Source organism: Lissotriton helveticus, chromosome 11 (assembly GCF_964261635.1).
Source record: "Lissotriton helveticus chromosome 11, aLisHel1.1, whole genome shotgun sequence".
Taxonomy (NCBI): Eukaryota; Metazoa; Chordata; class Amphibia; order Caudata; family Salamandridae; genus Lissotriton; species Lissotriton helveticus.
The window spans coordinates 445158068-445174544 of record NC_136072.1 but is presented as its reverse complement, the minus strand read 5'-3'; the positions used below and the strand labels follow the sequence as shown (position 1 = coordinate 445174544).

The following is a 16477-nucleotide window of genomic DNA, read 5'->3' as shown; positions in this document are numbered from 1 at the left end:
TGTTTCTGCCATCGGGGTTACAATGTTGGTTTCTGACAGGCTTTCCATGTCAGGATTTCTAACATGGAAAGCCTGTTGGAAATTTGGAATAGTATTGGGAATACTGCATCATTGTTGTGCTATTTGGAAATGCCCGATTGTTTCCTCCTGCGCGTGCCATCTATTTTGGAACAGTAAAACAATCATATTTAATACAATATGATTCAGTGAAATCCTCCACCTCCCTTTCTTCCCATGCAATGACCATGTACAAAAGCAACAAACAAGCATTGGGAAAGTCATGTCTGTTGTGAGTTAGGACATTAAATGCCGGACGTCTTGGCTTTGCTATTGCTTGTTTCTAAATGAAGTGCCAGTGAGAGACTTGGTGGGTGGTTCTGTATTAAAAATTCTATAAATCCGTACATGTGGACCTCTGGAACCTCATCTGGCATCAAGTGTACCAGTACCTTTCTAGAGTATTCTAGTATTTACATTGTGCATGATGTCTAACTGCAGTTAATTTCCAACCTGCAAATGAATCCATTAAGCACACGTGATGAAACATTTCTCTTCGCATCTATTACCTTTGTAATACTTTACAGCTAAATATGGTCATCAGCATAGCATTTCATTTTTTTTATAGATAACTGTTTCTTCTGGAGGAATGCTTGTCCAAAAACTAGAAGTGGACGACCTTCAATGTGAAAGGGGACCCTATGATGCAACTCTGGTTTACGCGCAGAACAAGGTGTGTATGACTGCAACCAAATTAACAAATGACGTGCATACTTTAGTGCTAGATGTATTTCTTTTGAAATCCTCCAGAGCTCTGCAATACTCAAAAAGTTGCAAACTTTACTAAATTGGGAAACACGCACCCACACCCCCACCCAAACCCTCCCCCCCATGAAGACCAAATGTACACCTTCCATTAGATACCACTAAGCACAGTATGTGGCATTTTCCCTCAACTGATACCTGTGATCACTCTCCCAATATCTGCTGGGGAGCGCTGTATCTGCTTCACTTGTCCTTACTGCCCACTACGCCTCTCATCAGTGCCAGCAGAGAACCCAACATGAATTTTATGTACACCTGAGACCACTACAACTGCGTTCTCCATAACCGCGTCCCTAGTTGGGGCAGAGCATGGCATTCAGCAGTGCCTTGCCCCAGAAACCCCTGCCCCTAGTACCTACTACTGTGATGGTGTGCAGCTTTGCCTAGTAGACAGAGGACACTGCCTGTGACCATTCCTTCCACCTGGTATTTCTCTCAAAGTACTCAACGTTCTCAGAAAGCTGTGTTGCCCTGAAGGCATAAGGAGCAGCTTTTGACTAAACCTCTGCCGGTTATACCAACCGCCAGTGACTCTCCCCAGCAACGCAATCCCAGAAACATGGAACTTGGCCCTCTGACATCCTTTGAGCTAAACAGCGCTTCTCACATCGCCCACTGTGAAAAGCTTCTGAAAATGCCTGCCTGTACATGGCTTAACTCTTGGCTCTCTATATCTCACCTCAATGCCACTGGGCAAACTGCCTGTGACTTCAGTTCCCACCGGCCATCAGAACGGCCCTTCAGACATACCCTTAGCCCAGCACTTAGGGCTGAAGGCAGTGTCCTAAATGTTTAAGGGCCTAGATATAATATGTGGCCAAAGACCATGCAGTATGCGGACTATGCAGTATGCCCATTGCCCAATGTGCATAGACCAATGCCATGCACAGTGGGTTCAGGAGGCATCAAGGATGAATTCAGGGTATGGCTGAAAGACATTTCTTTGCCTAGAGCAAACAGCGGGTTCTGGGGCGCTAGAGCAAGGCTCCCATTTTCTTGTCTATATAGACAAAGGCTGTGTGAAGCATGTTCTGGAAGCATAGGGAGCTAGTGCAGCTGTAATAGGCTATGCACAGTAGGTTTGGGATGAGAAGTTCTTTGCACACACCAAAGACCATGCCCTAAAGCCAGAACCCACTCTGCATAACCAAAGTTCTGGTGCAGTGAGCACGTTTCTTGCTATCTTGTGGTTCAAAATATTACATTTTTTTAAAAACGGAAACATTTACAGAGAAGACTTTCTTAAGGGCTCTGGTCTGCACTAAGTATATTATATATATATATCTCTATCGTGGGAATCAAATCCACCCACTTATTCAAAACCCCACCTAGACCAGCATGACTTCATCAACTCACGCCCTTCCAATAACTGTCAGTTTCTTGACTAGGCTTTAAAAAGAGCTGCGCCGCTACACTTCCAAAACCACATTAATCACCACAATCTTTAAGTGGCCTCATCATCAGGTGCTTCCCCTTCTACAGCATAGAAACTGTAGCATTACAAAAGGTGGTTCACCGAAAGACGATGCATCCAGACGAACGTATCCAAATCTTTTTACTTACAATTGAATGCATTGTTCCTGGTGGTCTATTCTTGGCTATTGATCTTCATCATTTAAATAAATCCTTTCAGGTTCCAACTGGGTGAGGAACACATTGTCCTACACCAACACATCAATGCCACATAGCTACATACCAACATTTTATCAATGCCACGTATACAACACCTCAGACACTGGCTAGAAACCTTCCTTTCACAGATATCTGATGTCTGTCTCTTGCTAAACACTAACCTGCCAAGTCCTCTCTTACCCCTTAGAAAACTGCCTTGCATGTGGAAGCATGATTGATCACTAGCCAAATCATGTACAATCACTTCTCCCACTTTTCCTATATTGTTCCCTAGAGACTGTATAAACTTTGTTTCTACTTAGATAGTCATTTTCTTAATTTAGTCCAGTTTATAAATCCTAATTGATCTATACATCATATTCTACACCTACAACAGAGACAGCTTTTATCCTTGTTTTTTTTATATCCAAACCAGCTATAGAATTCGCTATGCCTTGCCCGTCTATGATTTTGTTCAACAGTATGTTCTTAGCATATATTGCTGAAGATACACATGCTCTGCATACTCTTGCCTGAATGTTTGCAAGTTGTTTTTCTTCAAAGGAGACTTTCGGGTTACAAGATATAGGATGTCTCCTCTATTAGTTAGCAATTTGCGTGGGTACCAACTCCATGTTAGATTGTTTTTTTCTGCCATTGGGTTTGGACATGTACCCACGGAGCTCTGGGTTCAGTAAATTATCTTTTTGTTTATGCCTAACTGTAGTTTTGAGTTCGATATCAGTAGAAGTAGTATGTTTTCCAGACGTACTATCATCAACGCTTAGAAGGCAGAGTCTCTTTACCCTTCTCCTCAAGGACTTCTTGATGGTGAATGTATGCAAAGTGATTAAAATTATTTCCAGTATTACCTTAAGTGGCAGGCAAAATGTCCATGGTGGAAACACCAAGAGGCGTGTACCCTTTGCCTTTCTACTGACCACAACCACACCACATGCTAGGCCTTCCTTTCCTTCCACTGAAAGAAGACTCGTCAGTACCAATGGGAGAGAAGGTGGGCACACCAGAGGATTCTCCAGCAAGCCTCAGACTGCACAGCTGATATATTCCAGACCATCCCAAGACTGACATCAAGGAAGGTGAAGAAGCCTGCCCTTCGGACATTCTGCACCACCAGCCCTTGAGGTGGCTTTCTCTTCATACCCCCGCTATGAGGAAGAAGAGCAAGAGGCTCCCATGGCCGCCTCTCCTTTTAGACCCCGGATGAAGACCTTGACCAGAGTCATGAGTATGTTTCTCATTGAAATGCTCATCTGACATTCCATACGCCTCAAGTAGAGACACAGCCCTGCCGCTGAGGGGGTCCAGGGTCAATCCCTTCCACAAAGACTCAGCCTTCAAGGTGTCGATCACCTTTGGCCTCTGGTCTGCACTGATCTTAGGCAACACTCCCACTCGCAGTCACTGACACCACTCAGCCGTTGAATTCAAAGATACTTCATAAGCCTCGGGTCCCCTAAAAACTGAGGGGCCTTCAATGCCAGCTGTGAAACGAGCCCCAAACATTGGTGACAAAAATACCGTTAGACCCAAGAACTCCATCCCCGTGAAGACACACTCTGCACCGAAGACCCGTTCTATGGCAGACACCGAGGACTCAAAGTAACACATTCTTTCAGAACTCCAGGAGGAGTTGAATGCAAGGCAGAGGCATATGTTTATACATACTCAGACTGGAAAGATCTCAATGAAGCTGCCTCCTATGCCCAAAGAGACATTGCCTCAGAAGAGAAAATTCACTTTCGAGGGAGAACTGGCTGTGAAGCCCCCCCCTCCCCCCCCCCTTCACCCTGCTCCTGAGCACAAGAGATGAAAGGACCCCTCCATGTGCATCTTCTCCTCCTACTACACCTCCTGCACCTTCTCTCCCAGCACCACCACCTCCTCAGTCATCACCACCTCCACAGACACTAGAGGGTTCCCCTCATTCCTCTTCTTGGGAAGGCAGCCCTTTTCACCCTATCAACCTTTATGATGCACCTTTAAATCCAGTACCTACCGATAACCTGTGAGACGATTATGTTGTCGAACCCCCTGGAGATCGTGACTTGGATCACTATCCGTTCACAGAATCGCCCCAGACAACACCATGGGAAACCATGAGGTGATTCAAAGGGCAGCAACATTATATATGGTGGACATGCAAGTCCTCCACGAGGAAGATGACTTCTTGGTGGAGACACCCTCTATCTCCCAGAGAACATTACAGTTCCTCCCCATGTTGAAGGGTGTGTTAAAGTCTACCACGGACACCTTCAAATAAACACTCAAGGCAATCTTAGTAACTCCCTTTGTGGAGAAAAAAAAAATAGACCCTCCCCAATGAACCACCTTACATTATTGGTAACGTCCCTCTTGATTCCCTTGTGAGCCATACTGCGCAAAGGCGCCAATGCACAGGCCACAGACAATGCTCCCCCACCAGACAAGGAGAGCAAGAAGCTAGACTCTAATTTGAAGAGGGTAGTAATAGGAGCTACCATGTGCTGGAGGATTGCTAACTCCATCTTCCTGATCTCCAGACACGATAGAGCTAATTTTGATGAAATACGGGAGCTCATTAAGCATCTTCCAGATAAAAAAAAAAAAGGGGGAGATACTGACATAGTGAAAGACCATCTCCAACGCCACCATCCGCTGCACTGTAGATGTGACCTACACCATGTCCCCAGGGGTTACTACTAGTGTCTTTATTTGATGCCATGCGTGGCTCTGCTTCTTGGGTTTTAGACCTGATCTCTAGCAGCATCGTCTTAACCTGCCCTTAAATGGCAAACACTTCTTCGGCTGCAGGTTGACTAGATTCTAGAGTGATAAATAAAGACAAGGACACCATCAAAGCCATGGTTGCCCTCTAGTCCTCAACCCCTAGGGCCTCCTTTTGTAGACACCAGTATAGGGCAGACTCTAAAGACACCTCCCTAGGCCCTACTCACTGCAACCAGAGACAGCAGCAGGGCTATCATCCGCAGTGTCACCAGTGGTGCCTACAGATGAAGGGGCAAGGGATGTTCTGGTAAAGCTAACCAGCCAAACAGTGGCTCCGCTCACCCTCCTCCTGATCATATAACACCTGTTAGGGCAGGCTGCAAGATTTCCTTCCTGGCTGACAGTTAATCACATCAGACAAGTGGGTCTTAGAAGTGGTCTGCTATGGCTACTGCCTAGAACTTTTCACAACCCCTCTCAACATTCCACCCCGCAGACACATTCTCAGCAGCGAACATCTCAACCTTCTGAAGGAAGAGGTCAAAGCACTCCTACAAAAAGAGGCTATAGAACCAGGGTCCCCCCACTAATGGGGCAAGAGGTGTCCTCTCTTTAATTCCTTGTTCCCAAGAAGGACGGCCCCCTCAGGTGGACCTTAGGCCCTTCAACCGATAAATTATTTCTGAAAATTTCCCTATGGTGATGCTACAGGAGGTAATCTGTCTGCTTCTATAAGGAGACTACATGCTGGCAGACCTCAAGGGTGCCTATTTTCACATCCTCATTCATCCCACCCACTAACGCTTCCTGCACTTCATGGGAAGTTGCCATCATTACCAGTTCAAATACTTCAGTTCAGTGTCACCACTGCTCCAAGGGTCTTCACGAAGTGCCTGGCATTGGTCGCAGCCCACGTAAGGAGGGGAGGCATTCACATCTTCTTCTCCCTAGAAGGCTGGCTGATCAAGAGTGCAAGCAGGCAGTAGTGTCTCATGCACATCTTGCTTCTCCACAGCCTTGGGATCACCATAAATGGCACCAAATCCCATCTACAAACTCTTGAAATCCAATTTTTATTAAGGCATTACTGAATTTACTCAATGACAAAGCCTACTCCAACCTGCAATTACCAATATCACAGACACTTCTCAAGCCAGCTGAGGGGGCTCATCTCAATCAGGAAGTACAAGGAGTGTGGACCCCCAATCAATAGGGCCACCACATCAAGTACCTTGTGCTCTTGGCTTTCTTCCACCCATTCAAGGCAAGGTGATACTAGGCAGGAAGGGCATCACCACCACCATATATTACCTACAACACCAGGACAGCTCTCCCTCTCTCTCCCTCTCTCCCTGCCTCTCGGTGCAAACCATCTGGTATTGGGCGCTCCGTCACCGCATTCACTTTATGGCAGAATACCTACTGTGGTGGGCAACTGCTTGGCAGATCTGCTGAGCAGGTTGTATCAATGATACCACAATTGGGAACTCCACCCACAGGTCCTGCTCCAGTACTTCCAATCCTCGGGCACTCCACAAATAGACATCTTTCCCACCCTAAGAACGCAAAAAAGCCCAAAATTTGCCTCCAGGTATTTACACCCACAATCAATGGGTAACACGTTATGGATGAACTAGTTCGGGATCTTTGCTTACACTTTTCCACCTCTCCTTCACTTTCTCTTTGTGTTCGGGAAAATGCTGCAAACTTCTCAAACCCTCATCCTCGTAGCCAGGCAGCCCTGGTACTCAGCACTTCTCAAGATGTCAATCATTCCACACAAGAAGCTCCCAAACAGGTTTGACCTTCTCATCAGGAACCAAGGCAAGATCAGGCACCCAGATGCCAAACAGCTCAATTTAGAAATTTGGCACCTTAGGTCCTAGAGTTCGGTTAATGTGTGGTTAGTTAGTTCAGTAGGCGTGCGCGGACTTCTTATGAGAATCCCGCAAACCAACCACACATGCTTGCTATGCTGCAAAGTGGTGACAATGTGTCCCCTACTGCATTCCCTAACCCTTGAACACTCTAAAACCTGCAGTCTAAGATATCATCTGCTACTTGCTCCATCTCCAAAAAAAAGTCAGGCAGCTCGATACAGCTTCAACTCAAAATCATAGCAGCGTACATGCAAAACAAGGAACATTTCTCCTTCTTCCACATATTGGTAGTTAAAGCCTTCATAGAAGGTCTCAAAAGGGTCATTCCTCCCGGTGTCCCCCCTGCCTTAGTGTGGAACCTTAACATTGTCCTCAACAGGCTTATTGGTCCCTATTTTGATCCCTTACCCTCTTGCCCTCTCAAGTTCCTCTCTTGGTCTTCCTCATCACAATTGCTTCTCTTACACATAATAATGAGTTGCAATCCCTCACACTGCACTAACCTTTCATTCGGGTCCACAAGGACACAGTAGTACTCAGAACTATCTCTACGTTCCTCCCTAAGGTGGTTTCCACTTTCCACCTTAACCAAATGATAGAGCTACCTGTCTTCTTTCCCCAACCAGACTCAGAAGCTGAGAGAGCTTTCCACACCCTAGATGTTGAATGCACTCTCATGAATTACATTGACAATCAATCAGTTAGGATTTGTAGAGCACAGCTGCTTCACCCGGGAGGGTCTCAAGGTGCTATCGGATGATGCAACTAGATCTCCTATTGGTTGAAAATTCTAGTTTTGAGCTTCTTCCTGAACTGCTGGAGTGATGGTGAGGCTCTGAGGTGCAGGGGAAAGTTGTTCCAGGTCTTGGCCGCCAATTGGGAGAATGAGCAGCCTCTGCAGTTAGTCTGGCAGATGTGATTTGTAGCAGCTAAGGCAAAGGATCTGAAACTGAGTTTCCTGGTAGGCTGGTGAAAGGTCACACGTTGGTTGAGGTATGCAGGTCCTTCATTGTGTAATGCTTTATATGTGTGGGTAAGTAGCTTGTACTGGTATCTCTTTATGACTGATAGCCAGCAGAGTTTCCTGAGGTGAGGGGTTATATATACGTCATGAGAGGTTATGTGACAAAACTAAGTCTTTCCACAAAGCAGACCAGCTATTTGTAGCCATTGCAAAAATTCAAAGGGGCAACCCTATATCCAAAACATTTGTAAAGCAGCCACATGGTGAACTCCACACATGTTCACTAACTACTATTGCATCCAAAAGGATATAGTAGTACCCAGAACTAACCCTCCCTAAGGTGGTTTCCCCCTTCAGCCTTAACCAAACTGTAGAGCTCCCTGTCTTCTTTCCCCAACCAGACTCAGAAGCTGAGAGAGCTTTCCATACCCTAGATGTTGAATGTGCTCTCATGTATTACATTGATAGAACCAGGTCTTTCCGCAAAGCAGACTAGCTATTTGTAGCCTTTGCAAAACCTCAAAGGGTCCTCCCTATATCTAAAGCATATATAAAACAGCCATTTGGTGAACTCCACTAACTGCTATTGTATGGATATCCCTGCCAGACAACAGACAATGTTTGACTAGACACTCTTCAAGTGCCAAAGAATAGTCCAGTTCCTCCCCGTGTTGAAGGGTGTGTTAAAATCCACCACTGACACCTTCAAGGAACCTTGTTTTAGACATCTGCATCATCCACATGCTTGTCACCATTAATGGTACGGTACTGCTTTACAGGTTATTCAGAGTATGGTTCTCTGCAGCAACATATGTTGCAAATCAAAAATATTATTTACCCTCTAAGCAAGACCACTGACTCATTGTCAGTTAAATTACTCTCCCACCCTCGCAGCTCCACCATTAAGTGAGGTGCCCCTGCCCCTGCACTCTTGAGTGTTGGTGATCGAGGCCCTCCTCCACCCGCAGGTTTCCCTGCGCCTCATCCCTGGTGGTCCAGTGGACCTCTGTCTCCTTTCTCTCACTCTGCTCCTTCACTCGGTTTTCTACTCTTTCTATCTTTCACCTTTCTGCACCTTTCTGCATCTCTGCTCTTTTGTGCCTTATTTCTGCCCATTTTCCCTTTCTCTCCCTCTGCTCCTTCACTCGTTTTCTCTCGTTTTTATACCCTTTCTATCTTTCACCTTTCTGCACCTCTGCTCTTTTGTGCCTTATTTCTGCCCATTTTCCCTTTCTCTCCCTCTGCTCCTTCACTCGTTTTTCTACCCTTTCTATCTTTCACCTTTCTGCTCTTTTCTGCATCTCTGCTCTTTTGTGCCTTATTTCTGCTTATTTTCCCTTTTTCTTTATCCCTTCTTTCCTCCCTTTACCTTTCCCCGCCGCTGCTGCCCCCGTGGCCCCTCCCCCCCAGCGCGACCGGCCCAATCCAGCTCCCCTCCCCGCTCCTGCCTCCCAGCTGTCCAGCCCTCCCCGACCCCTACTTAATGGCGGCCACTGCGGGGACAGGCGAGCAAGACCACTGACTCATTGTCAGTGAAATTGCTCTCCCACCCTCGCAGCTCCACCATTAAGTGAGGTGCCCCTGCCCCTGCACTCTTGAGTGTTGGTGATCGAGACCCTCCTCCACCCGCAGGTTTCCCTGCGCCTCATCCCTGGTGGTCCAGTGGACCTCTGTCTCCTTTCTCTCACTCTGCTCCTTTACTCGGTTTTCTACTCTTTCTATCTTTCACCTTTCTGCACCTTTCTGCATCTCTGCTCTTTTGTGCCTTATTTCTGCCCATTTTCCCTTTCTCTCCCTCTGCTCCTTCACTCGTTTTCTCTCGTTTTTCTACCCTTTCTATCTTTCACCTTTTTGCACCTCTGCTCTTTTGTGCCTTATTTCTGCTTATTTTCCCTTTTTCTTTATCCCTTCTTTCCTCCCTTTACCTTTCCCCGCCGCTGCTGCCCCTGCGGCCCCTCCCCGCCAGCGCGACCGGCCCAATCCAGCTCCCTTCCCCGCTCCCGCCTCCCAGCTGTCCTGCCCTCCCCGACCCCTACTTAATGCGGCCACTGCGCGGCTGCGGGCACGCCGCTGGTGCACCGAAGGGGCGTCAAAGGCAAGCACGTCTGCGCCCGTCTGTGACCCGTCCGCGACCAGCACCAGGAACCCTGGACCTCCACCCCGCCAACGCTACGACCCAGCAGCACTCCACGCACTCAAGCCAGGCTGCAACAGCAACTGCAAGCTAGCATCACCAGCCGACACCCATGGACCCTTCAGCTGTCACCACTGCCGGCACACCTGCAGCACCGCCAAGAACACGGATCCAGCACAACCCGCCCACAAGAACACAACTGAACCGAAGACCCTGCAATGCATCCTCCTCAACGTCCGATCCCTCCACAAACACGCCACAGAAATCTGGGACTTACTTGACAGCACCACCCCGGATGTAGCATTCTTCACCGAAACCTGGACCAACACCACCTCAGGACCGGACATCGCCATCGCCATCCCCCAAGGATACAAAATCTCCAGGAAGGACCGCCCCACCCACCCCGGAGGAGGAATCGCCATCGTCCACAAATCCAGCCTCCGCCTGAGCACACTCCCCGACGAGTCCACAGAACTGATGGAACACCTTCACTTCAAGATACTGGCCAGCCCCACCGCCGCCCTCCGAGGAACCCTCATCTACCGACCCCCTGGACCCCGCGGACCCTTCGCCAGCTCCATCACGGACATTATCTCCCCGCAGGCCATCGCATCCACCAACTACACCCTGCTGGGAAACCTCAACTTCCACCTCGACAATCAACTGGATCCCAACACCACATGCCTCCTGGACAACCTCCACAACATTGGACTCCGCCAGATCGTGACCGAGCCCACGCACTCAGCAGGACACACCCTTGACCCCCTCTTCACTACAGGAAACTCCATCACCTTCAGCCACACCACCGAACTCCCATGGACTGACCATCGTTGCGTCCACTTCACCTTCAGAACACCCACCATCCACAGACACCAGCACCTGCTTCCACAAAGAAACTGGACCAAAATCACCGACGACCAGCTCACCTCCTCACTCAACAACTCCACCCCAACCATCGCGGAAAACGACGACCCCAACACCGCAGCCCGAACCCTGCATAGATGGATCGCGGACAGCACCAACACCATATCCCCCCTCAAGAAAAACAACAATACCCGTGCCAAGAAAGCCAGATGGTTTACCACCGAACTTCGAGAATCGAGGCGCACATGCCGCCGCCTCGAAAAGGCCTGGAGAAACACCAAATCCACAGAAGCCCACAACAACTTCAGAGCCGCCACCAACGCCCACCATCAACTCATCAGAGAAACCAGGAAAAAAGCGATTAAAGACAGAATCTCCACCCACGCACACAACAGTAAGGAACTCTTCAGCATCATCAAGGAGTTCGCCCAACCCACCAGCGAGACTACCGACATCCCTCCCTCACAAGACCTCTGCGACAAACTCAGCACCTTTTTCCACCACAAAATCAAGAGCATCTACGACAACTTCGACGAAGACAACCAACACACTGAACCCTCACCAACCACCCCCGACACCCGGAAACCAGCGATTGATGACTGGACAGCCCTCACCACCGAAGACACACTGAAGACAATGAAGTCAATCCACTCAGGGGCCCCCACGGACCCCTGCCCCCACCACATCTTCAACAGAGCCGCCGACACCATGGCACCCATGCTCCGCCACACCATCAACCGCTCCCTGGCGACAGCCTCGTTCCCCGACGACTGGAAACACGCCGAGGTGAACCCCCTCCTAAAGAAACCCTCAGCGGACCCCACCGACCTCAAAAACTACAGACCCATCTCCCTGCTCCCGTTCCCAGCGAAAGTCATCGAGAAAGCCGTCAACAGCCAACTCGCCACATTCATTGAAGAACACAACATCCTCGACTCCTCCCAATCCGGCTTCAGAAAAAAACACAGTACGGAAACCACCCTCCTCGCCGCAACAGACGACATCCGCACCCTACTGGACAAAGGAGAAACAGTAGCCCTCATCCTCCTCGACCTATCAGCGGCGTTCGACACAGTCTCCCACCGCACCCTAATACGCAGACTCTATGACGCAGGAATCCAGGACAAGGCCCTCAACTGGATCTGCTCCTTCCTCTCCGGCAGGACGCAGCGGGTCAGCCTCCCCCCCTTTCCTCTCGGACCCCACACCTACCACCTGCGGAGTCCCCCAGGGCTCCTCCCTCAGCCCGACGCTCTTCAACATCTACATGGCTCCACTTGCCCCCATCGTCAGAACCTACGGACTCAACATAGTGTCATACGCAGACGACACCCAGCTCATCCTCTCCCTATCCAACGAGACCAACACCGCCAGACGCAACTTTCGAGAAGGCATGGAAGCCATCGCCAAATGGAGGAAAAACAGCTGCCTACAACTAAACACCAACAAAACAGAAGTACTCATCATGGGCCCAAACCCCGACGCCTGGAGCGACACCTGGTGGCCCACCGCCCTCGGAAATCCACCAACCCCCACAGACCACGCACGCAACCTGGGAATCATCCTGGACTCCGAGCTCATAATGGACCGCCAGATCAACTCTGTCTCATCTTCCTGCTTCCACACCCTCCGCCTCCTTCGTAAGACCTTCAAATGGATCCCCCTCGAACACTGAAAGACAGTCCCTCACACCCTGGTCACCAGCAGACTCGACTACGGCAACGCACTCTACGCCGGAATAAACAAAAACCTCATCCGCAAGCTACAGAACATCCAGAACGCCGCCGCAAGACTGGTCCTCAACCTGCCAAAACACTGCCACATCTCCCAGCACCTGCGCACACTCCACTGGCTCCCCGTCGAGGCGAGAATCACCTTTAAGATGCTCACCCACGCACACAAGGCCCTCCACGGCACCGTACCAGCATACCTGAACAGCCGACTCAAATTCAACGCACCCCAAAGGACCCTACGATCAGCCCAGCTCTCCTACGCCGTGGTCCCCCGCACCAGAAAGACCAGATCGGGAGGCCGCTCCTTCTCCTTCCTCACTGCCAAAGCATGGAACGCCCTTCCGCTCTACCTCAGACAGACAACATCGCTCCCCATCTTCGCAAGAAACCTCAAAACCTGGCTCTTCGACAGACCCCCTCCTTGATGGAATGGAACCTGCACCCCCCCCACTCCTAGCGCCTTGAGACCCTTACGGGTGAGTAGTCGCGCTTTAACAAACCCCTGATTGATTGATTGATTGATAAGCATGTGTTTGTAGCGTATAGCGCTGTAGATGCACATGCGCCCACTATCCTCCCGAAAAGTGTATGGCTCTGGTCACAGATCTTTTCTCTTTCCTAATGAAGCTCCTTTGTGAAATACATATGTGCATCTTACAGTGTTCACTCGCCAGTCCATAGTACTCTCACCCACTGTGTGAAAAACGTTGTAACATGGAGTCTGTGTCCATGCATATTGCCACCTAAGGGAGGAGTCACCCTATACCTCATGACTTGAAAGACTTCTTTGAAGAAAAACAACTTGCAAACATTCAAACCCAAAACTATATGGCAGGAGTATGCAGAGCATATTAATCTACAGTACTACACACTACTAACAGATACTTACAGAGTAAGTAACATTTTCCTTAAATATTGTTAAAGTTCACTGATAGGTCTTTTCTTTTCAAATGTATTATTTACAGATAGTTTCCTTTCTTATTAACTCGGTGTTGTCCTCCCTTTTTTATGCAAGTACCTCAGAGCGTTTTCTACAAGCCTTCCACAGACCTCAATCTCCGGCTCACTGCCCAGCTTTCCTGCACAACCAATTTTCTATTTATCTTTCACCAGATTGATCAGATGTTCTTGTACACTTCCTCCAAGAGTGCCTAAATATCTTTGCCAACATAGGAGCGGTAAAGCGTATTTTGTTTTTTATCTTTATATCTTTCTTCTTAAAGTGCCACATAAGAATTGAAGACAGCACTGGCCAAACTATTTAAATATCAGAAGAGAGTAAATTATGTACCTAATAATTTTGGATGACCATCTTCACATTTTGTTGAAAATCATCTCAACGTAACCATTGTTTATGCACAACCACCCATCATTCGTTTTAGTTTTAGGGAACGTTCAATGCTTAGACCTAGGATTGACAGCTTGTGTGAGTTTATTCATGTTTTGTAGTGACAAGCTAGACACCTAATAGCCAGAAGACAACAAAGCGGAATTTTCTGGTGTTTACAGCATTTGTTTACTTTTGGCATTCAAATGTGAAATTATTTAATCCTTGGAACTTTTCTATTTAAGAGAGTACCATGAAGCTCAACCTCATTTCTATACTTTCAATGTTGTGTTAATGCTAACATGTCTGTTACTTTAACACCATACTTTCTACAAAACTAAGCTCCTATGCCATCATTTAGTTTGAATGCTTTATAAAAGCATTAATGGAAACAATAATGGCACTATATAGTGGAACATGGGCAAAAGTAAAACTAGGAGACGGAAGAAGAATATCCGCAGAACAAAAAATAACCAACGGACTCAAACAGGGCTGCGTGCTTTCCCCTAGCCTTTTCAACATATATCTGGCCGATTTGAAAGACCATATCAAGAACGTGAATGGACACCCGCCTAAATTGGCTAATGAAAACATTCAATTCCTCCAATATGCGGATGATATTGTAATTTTAAGTCAAACACCGATAGGCCTACAAAGAACAATATCCGAATTAACAGATTACTTTGAGAAAGAAGGCCTGGAACTAAACATCAAAAAAACAAAATTGGTGAGACTGGCGGGTACCAGTAGAAGATCTTTCAAGTGGTACACAAAAGGCAGACACATCGAGGAAGTAACGGCCTACAAATATTTGGGGGTCACAACAAGTAAAAACATGGCCCTTTCAACCCAGAAAAGAGTCATCGCTACAAATGCACAATCACTGAGCTTCGCGTACAAAGTTCTCCAAAAGAAACTGCAATGCCCATCGTATGACCATCTGCTAAAAGTAATGGCAGCCCAAATCCTACCCTCTTTATCCTATGGAATGGAAATATGGCATGGGAAAGAAGCAGTCATTTTAAACAACCTTGTGACAAAAATATACAAATCCGTGTTTCATCTACACAAAGGATCATCCCCGGCGCAAATAAGGCTGGAATTTGGCTTGCAAAATCAAATATACCAAAGGAAAACAGCCCTGGTGAAATGGTGTTGGAAATTGAGATCGGCGGAAACCGGATCCTTAAACAATCTATGTTGGCAAGAAATTAAAAAGCAATATGACCGACAGGAATCAAATTCATGGGGGAATGACATGCGAGCAGCGTTAGAAACCCTCAAATTAGAGGAGATCTGGAAGAACCCACCGGAAGAATTGTCCTTTAAAAAGATCTGCAAGCTAAATGCAAAATCCCTATCTTTGGTAGAAGATAAAGACTCTGGCCAAACGGTGGCATGATGTTAAAAGAGCATGACATAGTTGCCATGCAGGAAACCTGGTCAAGGGAAAATTCTTTTTGGTTGGATGGTTATTCTTCTTTTTTTGTTAAAGCACAGTGTACCCTGGCGGGAAGAGACAGAGGGGGCTTGTTGCTATTGGTGTCTGTCAATATAGCTGGTAGTGTTAGGGAAATTCCTAGCTACTCACACTATTTTCAGCTACTAGAAATTCTCCATCCGGACAAAATTAAGACAGTTTTAATCAACTGCTACAATTCATCGCAGGGGGGACCCCCAAATTTTGTTTTAGAAAGTTTATCTTTGTTTCTAATTGATTATAGGTCAAAACAAACCACTTTTGTGCAACTCATATTAATGGGTGATTTTAATGTTCATTTGTGTGGGTCATATTGTCAGATTAAAGATTCTGATGGGCCTGATCTTGCGATTATTCCTCATTTCGAGCATACCTCGAAAGGTTCAGCTATGGAAGAGCTGTTATCAGCTAACGATTTATATGAACCAGGCTTCTCAGATCTAAATGACCGTGTGGTCACATATAATGCGAGGGGTAGTGAATCAATTATTGATTACATTTTCCTGTCCCCTGGACTCCTCCATTATGTTTTGTTTTACAACGCCATCGTAAGCGGTTTTAGTGATCACAATCCGGTGTCTTTGGTTATGGATGGGTCGCTTGGTTTACTCAAAGGGGCCTTGTTGGCCACCTCTGTGAAGAATGTCAAGAGTAAAGACCAAGGGAGGCGATTAAAATGGTGCAAAGTCTGCCCAGAGGATTTTTTAGGTCGTATCGAACAAGATATGATAGTAGAATTTGAGACATGTAGGGACCCAGACACGGGGGGAAAAGAAGTAGTTGCCGCATTTGAGGCTATATGTTTCAGGGTGGAAGAAGAGCTTACACTTAGCCCAAAGAAGGGACCTGCCCCAGTTTTTGGCTGGTTTGACCATACTTGCTCCAAAGCTCACGCTGCACTGTTGGCAGCGCTTAAACATTCTCCCAGAAAC

General features: G+C 47.4%; 1 protein-coding gene across 1 annotated transcript in view; it reads left to right on the top strand.

Annotated features, from left to right (window-relative positions):
• LOC144792860 (dehydrogenase/reductase SDR family member 12-like) overlaps positions 1–16477 on the top strand; it is a 290090-nt gene that overhangs the window by 164861 nt on the left and 108752 nt on the right. Inside the window, exon 7 of the mRNA XM_078668054.1 lies at positions 626–730. Within this exon, the coding sequence (XP_078524180.1) occupies positions 626–730 (105 nt within the window). The remainder of the gene's footprint in view (positions 1–625; positions 731–16477) is intronic.